Source organism: Macaca nemestrina, chromosome 15, assembly GCF_043159975.1.
Source record: "Macaca nemestrina isolate mMacNem1 chromosome 15, mMacNem.hap1, whole genome shotgun sequence".
Classification (NCBI taxonomy): Eukaryota; Metazoa; Chordata; class Mammalia; order Primates; family Cercopithecidae; genus Macaca; species Macaca nemestrina.
In genome coordinates, this window is record NC_092139.1 from 58985845 (window position 1) to 58995478 (window position 9634).

At 43.5% G+C, this 9634-nt stretch overlaps 1 protein-coding gene across 3 annotated transcripts in view; it reads left to right on the plus strand.

Moving 5' to 3' along the window:
* Positions 1-7648, plus strand: part of LOC105486727 (GINS complex subunit 1) — a 48966-nt gene extending 41318 nt beyond the window's left edge. For 2 of the 3 annotated variants that reach the window (XM_071079756.1, XM_011749761.2), the window contains one exon: positions 4375-7648. In XM_071079756.1, coding sequence (XP_070935857.1) covers positions 4375-4443 — 69 coding nt within the window. In that variant the 3' untranslated portion in view covers positions 4444-7648. Of the gene's footprint in view, positions 1-1107; positions 1215-4374 lie in introns of all 3 variants that reach the window. The other variant, XR_011613646.1, reaches the window with a different exon arrangement.
* The last annotated feature ends 1986 nt before the right edge of the window (positions 7649-9634 follow it).

Below are 9634 nucleotides of genomic sequence, written 5' to 3' on the forward strand. Positions count from 1 at the left end.
CAAGTATTTGGTATGTAAACATAACAGTTTAATAGAGGAAGATTAAAATTGTAAAGTTGTAACTTAAGCTAAATTTGTCCTTATAAGGAATCTCTCTATCTATCAGTCTATCTCTATCTATCTGTCTGTCTATCTATCTATCTATCTATCTATCTATCTATCTATCTATCTATCTATCTATCTATCTATCTATTTTTAAAGAAAATAGAGATGGGGTCTTGCTGTGTTGACCATGCTAGTCTCGAACTCCTGGGCTCAAGCAATCCACCCACCTTGGCATCCTAATGTGCTAGGATTACAGGTGTGAACCACCATGCCCAAAGTAATCTCAGTATATTAATTATTTCCCTAGAAATCTTCCAATTCACATTAGATGAATTCACATTGGCTAAATTATTACTTTTATTTATTTCTTTATTTTTGAGACAGAGTCTCGCTCTGTTGCCCAGGCTGGAGTGCAGTAGCACAATCTCCACTCACTGCAAGCTCTGCCTTCTGGGTTCACGCCATTCTTCTGCCTCAGCCTCCCAAGTAGCTGGGACTACAGGCGCCCACCACGACTCCCAGCTAATTTTTTTTTTTTGTATTTTTGGTAGAGATGGGGTTTCACTGTGTTAGCCAGGATGGTCTTGATCTCCTGACCTTGTGATCTGCCTGCCTCTGCCTCCCAAAGTGCTGGGATTACAGCCGTGAGCCACTGCGCCTGGTCTATTATTATTTTTTTGAGGCAGGGTCTGGCTGTGTTCCCCAGGCTGGAGTGCAGTGGCGCAGTCTCTGCTCATTGCAACGTCTGCCTCCTGGGCTCAAGTGATCCCTCACCCTCAGCCTCCCAAGTAGCTGGACCACAGGTGTGCACCACTGCACCTGTTTAATTTTTGTATTTTTTGTAAAGATGGAGTTTCACCAGTTGGCCAGGCTGGTCTTGAACTACTGAGCTCAAGCAATCCACCCACCTCAGCCTCCCAAAGTGCTAGGATTACAGGTGTAAGCCACTGTGCCCGACCACTAAATTTTTTATCCTATCCCTATTTTCTGAAGTCGTGAGGAGGAAAAATGACCTAATAAAAGCTGTTCTTTTTCTTTCCTTGCCTGCCATCTTGGGGTCAGCCATTTAGGATCTGATGACCCTAAGGATTTGGTGTTCACTTTGTTCATGGCAGGCAGCAAAAGAATGTTTCAGGTCATGTGGTTCTTGAGCTTATTTTCCTAACAGGGTGAGTTGATCTGTTATTTTGCTAATACTCTTGGAGCTTTAAAACTGTTTTACTAATAGTTGACTAAAATTGTTTTACTAATACCCTTGGAGCTTCTAAAACAAAGGTTGAATATTTTTAAAAAAGATTTTGAGGGTTCCCTAAAGTCTTTGGTTGTTAAGGCAACAATTTCTGTCCCAGTATTCTCTTAGGACACTAATGAATTGAAAGTGGATAATGGGCCGGGCGCGGTGGCTCAAGCCTGTAATCCCAGCACTTTGGGAGGCCGAGACGGGCGGATCACGAGGTCAGGAGATCGAGACCATCCTGGCTAACACGGTGAAACCCTGTCTCTACTAAAAATACAAAAAACTAGCCGGGCGAGGTGGCGGCGCCTGTAGTCCCAGGTACTCGGGAGGCTGAGACAGGAGAATGGCGTAAACCCGGGAGGCGGAGCTTGCAGTGAGCTAAGATCCGGCCACTGCACTCCAGCCCAGGCAACAGAGCCAGACTCCGTCTCAAAAAAAAAAAAAAAAAAAAAAAAAAGAAAGTGGATAATGAACTAATGTTCTGATAAGCAGCTATATTTCTGGAGGGCCCAGGAGGAAGCTCTGGTTCACAAGAACAAGAAAAAAGCCATCCTCATAAAGCAAGATATGCGAAATGTCCCTTCATCCCAAATGCTGTCCTATGGTTGAATTTTTTTTTTTTTTTTTTTTTTTTTGAGACAAAGTCTCACTCTTGTGCCCCAGGCTGGAGTACAATGGCATGATCTTGGCTCACTGCAACCTCTGCCTCCCGGGTTCAAGCGGTTCTCTGCCTCAGCCTCTCAAGTAGCTGGGATTACAGGTGCCTGCCACCATGCCTGGCTAATTTTTGTAGTTTTTTAAGTAGAGGTGGGATTTCACCATGTTGGCCAGGCTGGTTTCAAATTCCTGACCTCAGGTGATCCGCCCACCTTGGCCTCCCAAAGTGCTGGGATTACAGGTGTGAGCCACCACGCCTGGCCTGGTGGTTGAATTTTTTAAGTCTGTTTCTCAGCTGTGACCCTACCCTCAATTACAAAAATGGAGGCATTAAAAAGAAACAATATCAGCCACAGTTGATGGTTGGTATTAGGGGCTTCTAATGTTCAACCACATCTAAATTTTCTGTAGAATCTGGTGTAGGTCATTCACATACTCTAAAGAATTAGTAGGAAACATTTTATATGTGTGTATATATGTGTGTGTGTATATGCTTTTTTTTGAGATGGAGTTTCCCTCTGTCACCCAGGCTAGAGTGCAGTGGCGGGATCTTGGCTCACTGCAACCTCTGCCTCCTGGGTTCAAGCGATTCTCCTGCCTCAGCCTCCTGAGTAGCTGGGATTACAGGCGCATGTCACCATGCGTGGCTAATTTTTGTATTTTTTTTTTAGTAGAGATGGGATTTCACCATGTTGTTCAGGCTGGTCTCAAACTCCTGACCTCGAGATCCACCTGCCTCGGCCTCCCAAAGTGCTGGGATTACAAGCGTGAGCCACCGTGCCTGGCTGGGAAACATTTTCTAATATACATTCTTTTATATTTGTCACTATGGCAAGCACTGTTTATTTTTATCCAGAAATCAATAATTTCCATCTGTTTTAATACCAGCATTAGTATGGATATTAAATGAACAACTCATTTATTTTGTTTTTGTTGTGTTGTTTTACATTTTTCTTGGCTCATGTATCTTCAAGATTGGTTTAGAAGAATTTGGTCATGGATCTCTTGTAAGGCCTTTGAGTTTGTGAGGCAGGACCTTCACGTGCACATAGCTACTGAGGTTACATTTTGCTTCCTTGAGATCTTCCTTTGAGATTTTTTTTGACCCCCTGTGGATTGGAAAGCCTTCCTGCCTTCCTCAGCTTCCCTCCTCCAGGGCAGTCAGTGTTTTCTGTAAGTCCTTGTGTTTGAGAGGGAAGGGGACATCTTTCTACCTGCCCCTGGTTCCCTTAGAGCAAGAGCGACGTCCTCTTAGGAAGACACAGGACAAGCAATACCTGGGTGCTGGCATCTTCCCACGCACCATGTGAATAGCACCCGCACTGTGGGTCATGGATACTTTTCATCCTTGAGAAATAGAGGAGGAAAGTTGTCACTTGTTATTGGAAGAATGTTCAGACTCTGAAATCCTAGAGCAGGTTTTATGGAGAAATGAGCCTTTCATGCGTCTTCCTGATAGGCTGTTGGGCCAGTGATAATCCAAATCACACCTATCTGGATTTCTCTGTGCATAAATTTAAAAAATACAAACACTAAGGACAATACCTACTAGATTCAGAAGTCTTAGTTGAATTGAACTGAAGCAAACTGAATTCATTTGTAAAAGTCAGAATTCCGTACAACTCTAAATAGCATCAATTTCAGTGTGATTAACAGCAAATATAGTTAAATCTAACTTTTTTTTTTTTTTGAGATGGAGTTTTGCTCTTGTTGCCCAGGCTGGAGTGCAATGGCACGATCTCGGCTCACTGCGGCCTCCACCTCCCAGGTTCAAGCGATTCTCCTGCCTCAGCCTCCTGTGTAGCTGGGATTACAGGCATGCGCCACCACACCCGGCTAATTTTGTTTTTTTTGTTTTTGTTTTTGTTTTTGTTTTTTTTGAGACAGTCTCGCTCTGTCACCCAGGCTGGAGTGCAGTGGCATGGTCTCAGCTCACTGCAAGCTCCACCTCCCAGGTTCATGCCATTCTCCTGCCTCAGCCTCCTGAGTATCTGGGATTACAGGCGCCTGCCACTGTGCCTGGCTAATTTTTTGCATTTTTAGTTGAGACTGGGTTTCACTGTGTCAGCCAGGATGGTCTCGATCTCCTGACCTCGTGATCCACCCGCCTCGGCCTCCCAAAGTTCTGGGATTACAGGCGTGAGCCACTGCACCCGGCCCAATTTTATATTTTTTAGTACAGACACGGTTTCTCCGTGTTGGTCAGGCTGGTCTCGAACCCCCGACCTCAGGTGATCCGCCCGCCTTGGCGTCCCAAAGTGCTGGGATTACAAGTGTCAGCCACTGCGCCCAACCCCTTAAGTTTAACTTTTAACTACTTACTTGTTGGAGTTTGAAAACTAATCAGTGCTACTTTTTAATGATACAAGAAATAATTTCAAATTCTTTCCCAATCATTTATTTTACTCTTTCTGCATCCCTTCTTGTCCCCTCAGCACTTTTTACCTCGTTGGAAGTGTGAGCAGCTGATCAGACAAGGAGTACTGGAGCACATCCTGTCGTGACCATGCACTGAGGCACTCCCACCCAGGCTTCACCCAATTCATGGATGCCTCTGTACTCACTCTCTCCACCCTCCCTTCACCTCCCTCTTTGATTTTACAAGCTGTAGACGTTGTTGAAGGTAACTAAGAATACTTGGCTAAGAAGTATAATTTGCTATTAAAGACTTTCTTCTTTTTTTAATGTTGTACACTATTCTTCCTACTCCTTTTTGGTGTTGGTTTTGTTTTGTTTTGTAGAAACAGTGTCTCACTATGTTGCCCAAGCTGGTCTCAAACTGCTGGCCTCAAGCAGTCCTCCCACCTTGGCCTCTCAAAGTGTTGAGATCACAGGTGTGAGCCACTGCACCTGGCCCCTACACCTTTTTCTAATAAGCTGTATCTATAATCACAGCATTCCTACACAGTTTTGTTACAGTGTATTTTTTAAATGCAAGTAAACATGGTTACATTTGAATCTCTTAAATAATCAGTCACTTGGCTGGATAGGAAGAAGGTAGATCCTGTGTGTCTTGTTTTCTGGTCATGTGTATTGTACAAGCTAGAGATGAATTTCTGAGATACACATTTTCAAATCACATAAGCAAGTGAAGATGATGGTCTGTAGAAATTTCTGGTATGTGTAATGTTTAATGACATACTAATTTATCACCTGGATATTTGGAAAGGAAGGACACACATGGATTTTGCACATTTCCACCATGGTGGCTGGTGTGGCTTGTGGCTGTGGGATGGTCACCAGTATCACCACTTTGGAGAGGGACAGTGAAATTGGGGCTAGAGAAAGAACTTTGTACAGTTTTCCCTGAGATTCAGATTGACTGAAAAGTCACATGAAGAGTTGATTGGCTTTCTTTATTTTTTTTATTTTTATTTTTATTTTTTTTTTGAGATGGAGTCTCGCTCTGTCACCCAGGCTGGAGTGCAGTGGCCGGATCTCAGCTCACTGCAAGCTCCGCCTCCCGGGTTCACGCCATTCTCCTGCCTCAGCCTCCCGAGTAGCTGGGACTACAGGCGCCCGCCACCTCTCCCGGCTAGTTTTTTGTATTTTTTAGTAGAGACGGGGTTTCACCGTGTTAACCAGGATGGTCTCGATCTCCTGACCTCGTGATCCGCCCGTCTCGGCCTCCCAAAGTGCTGGGATTACAGGCTTGAGCCACCGCGCCCGGCCGTTGATTGGCTTTCAATGGTATTTTTTTTTTTTTTTGATATGGAGTCTTGCTCTGTCATCCAGGCTGGAGTGCAGTGGTGCGATCTCAGCTCACTGCAAGCTCTGCCTCCTTGGTTCACGCCATTCTCCTGCCTCAGCCTCCTGAGTAGCTGGGACTACAGGCACCCGCCACCATGCCCGGCTAATTTATTTTGTGTGTTTAGTAGAGACGGGGTTTCACCGTGTTAGCCAGGATGGTCTTGATCTCCTGACCTCATGATCCGCCTGCCTCGGCCTCCCAAAGTGCTGGGATTACAGGCTTGAGCCACTGCGCCCGGTCCTAATGGTATCTTTTAAACAGCTGACATTTTAAATTTTGATGAAATCCAGTTTATTCGTTTGTTCTTTTATGCTTTGGATGTTGCATCCAAGAAATCTTTTCCCATCCCAAGGTCACAATTTTTTTTTCCTTTTTTCTTCTGGAAGTGTTATAATTTTAAGCTTTATACTTTGGTCTATAACCCGTTTTTTTGTTCTGTTTTTTTTTTTTGGTTTCTTTGTTTGTTTTGAGACGGAGTCTCGCTCTGTCACCCAGGCTGGGGTGCAGTGGCGTGATCTCGGCTCACTGCAATCTCCATCCCCTGGGTTCAAGTGATTCTTTTGTCTCAGCCTCCCAAGTAGCTGGGATTATAGGTGCAGGCCACCACACCTGGCTAATTCTCGTATTTTTAGTAGAGACAGGGTTTTACTGTGTTGGCCAGGCTGGTTTCGAACTCCTAATCTCAAGTGACCTACCTTGGCCTCCGGAAGTTTTGGGATTACAAGTGTGAGCCACCGCGCCCAGCCTGCGATTCATTTTGAATGAATTTTTTATATGGTGCAAGGTGTCGATCCACCTTCACCTTTTCTTGGGCATATAGATACCCAGCTGTTTCACTACCATTTTTTGAAAGGACTGCCCTTTGCTCTATCAGCTTTGCATTTTTGTTAAAAAGTAGTTGTCAGTGTGTATGTGGGTTTATTTCAGGACTCTGTTTTGTTCCATTGACCTGTTTTTCTCTCCTGAATGCCAATACCATATTTGTATGTAGTGTATGTAACTTTTCTAATAATTCTTGAAATAGATAGTATTAATGCATCTTATTTTTGCTGTTGTTTGTATTTTTTGGAGATGGGGTTTCACCGCGTTGGCCAGGCTGTGTTGAACTCCTGAGCTAAAGCAGTCCACTCGCCTCATCCTCCCCATGTGCTGGGGTTATAGGCGTGAGCCTTGGCACTGGCCCAATGTACCACATTTTTGAGATTTGTTTTGGCTATGTTAAGTCCTTTGCTTTTGATGTGAAATTTGGAAATAGGCAGGGTGTGGTGGCTTATGCCTGTAATCCTAGAACTTTGGGAGGCCTAGGTGGGCGGATCGCTTGAGCTCAGGAGGTCCAGACCAGTCTGGGCCCATGGTAAAACTCCGTCTCTACAAAAAATATAAAAAATTAGCTGGGTGTGGTGGTGCATGCTTGTAGTCCCAGCTACATGGTGGGCTGAGGTGGGAGGATCACTTGAGCCCCAGAGGTCAAGGCTGCAGTGAGCTGAGATCACACCACTCCAGCCTGGGTGACAAAGTGAGACTCTCTCTCAAAAAGAAATTAGGATCAACTTGTCAATTTCTACAACAAAAATCCCTCTTAGCACCTTGATTGAGATTGCATTGAATTTATATAAAAATGTTGGGAGAATTGACATCTTAGTGATACTGAGTCTTCTGGCCTGTAAACAAGGTCTGTCTTCCCATGTATTAATGTTTCTGTCTTCTGTTTCTCTTAATAATCCTGTAGTTAGTTTTCAGTGTACAGGTCTACCATGTCAGCGTTTCATAGTTTTGATGCTAAATGGTATTTTAAAATTTCAAATTCTAACTGCTTGTTGCTAGTAAATAGAAGTACAATTGATGTTTAACTTGTATCCTTCAGCCTTGCTAAACTGTGAGTTCTCATGGTTTTTTTTGTAAATTACATCAACAGTCATGTGTTCTATTAATAAAGAGTTTTACTTCTTCCTTTCTAATCTGAATGCCTTTTATTTCTTTTTCTTGCCTGATTGCATTGGTAGAACTTTCAGTGGAGTACTAAATATATGTGGTCAGAGAAGACACCCCTATCTTGTTCCTGATCTAAGAAGAAAAACAGTCTTTCATTATGATGATGTTAGCTCTTAAGTTGTTTGTGGATGCCCTTTATTGGGGTGAGGAAGTTTCCTCCTATTCCTAGTGATATGGTTTGTCTGTGTCCCTACCCAAATCTCACCTTGAATTGAAATAATTCCCACGTGTCAAGGGCAGGGCCAGTCGAGATAATTGAATCAAGAGGGTGGTTTCCCCCATACTTTTCTGGTGTTAGTCAATAAGTCTCACGAGATCTGATGGTTTTATAAATGGGAGTTCCCCTGGACACGCTCTTTTGCCTGCCAGCATGTAAGACATGACTTTGGTTCCTGTCCATTTGCCTTCTGCTGTGATTGTGAGGCCTCCCCAGCCATGTGGAACTGAGTCAATTAAACCTCTTTCCTTTTTAAATTACCCACTCTCCAGTATGCCTTTATTAGCATGAGAACAGACTCATACACCTAGTTTACTGAGAATTTTTTAAAAAATCAGAAATGGATGCTGGATTTTGTCATATCTTTTTTCTGCATCTGTTGAGATGGTTTTGTCTTTTAGTTTGTTAGTCTGGTGAATTACAGTGGCTGATTGATCGATTGAGTTTTCAGTGTTAAACCAACCCTGCATTCCTGGCATAAACCACACCTGGTCATGATATATTATCGTTTTTGTAGGATTTTATTTGAAATTTTTTTGTAGAATTTTTGCATCAGTGTGCATGAGAAACATTGGTCTGTGGTGTTCTTGGGAAAATAGTCCCTCCTTTTCAATTTTTTGGAAGAGTTTTCTAAATAGAAAAAAAAACTGTTCTGTCACTCAACAACACAGAAGACTTCTGTGACCAAATGTGTGGGGGTTTTCCCCACATACCAAGCTCTGCAGTGGACACCAGGTGTGTCCTCTACTTCTACTTCAGTTCCAACACTACCTGGAGATGTCGTCAGATCCCACAGGCTCAGGGCTCAGTCCAAGACTGCCCTCCCTGCAGACACCGTCGCAAGTCTGGGCCTCTGAGATTTTGACCAACTAGCTTCAAGTTGGAGTTCCCATGATCCCCTCTTTGGATTCAATTAATTTGCTTGAGCAGCTCATGGAACTCAGAAACACTTAAGCTTACTGGTTTATTATAAAGGATATGGTACAATATGCAGGTGAAAGGATCCAAATGGAAGAGGTACATAGGGGAAGATGTGGGGAAGGCACATGGAGCTTCGATGCCCACCACCCTCCAGGAGCCTCCATTGTTCAGCAATCCGGAAGCTCTCCAAACCCTGTCCTTTTGGGCCTTTTATAGAAATCTCATTAGATAGGCATGATCGACAACCAAGTAGAGAAACGATTGGACAAAAAGGGTATGATCTAATGCTCATAGTCTGAATGGCGCCATCCAGCCAGGCCTGTCTGCTCAGGTTCTTAGCCCTGCCGCATTCCTTCTTTCAGAGTATGGGGCAGTGCCCCTTCCTGTCAGAGAATTTATTTACAGCCAGCTCCAAGCCAGAAAGGCGGGAAGATTCTTGCCGGGGAGAGAAAAAGAAGCAGGTGAAAGGAGGGCAGAAAGAGAGATTATCTTCCCTGAGGCCTAAAATGCCCCAGCATTACAACAAAAGACTGCAACGAAGGCCATGGGAGTTATGAACAAGGAGCCATGGATGAAACCAATATATCTATCATACGTTTTACATACATGGTATTATTTATTTCTTACATGTTTACAGAATTCATATTTAAGCCATCTGGGCCTGAAGTTTCTTTGTGGGAAGGTTAACCACAGTTTTGGCTTAATAAATACATGGCTATTTTGGTTATCCATTTTTTTCTCGAATGAGCTTTGGCAATTTATGTATTCTCCATTTTATCTAAGTTACTAAATTTATTTATATAAAGTTGTTCAT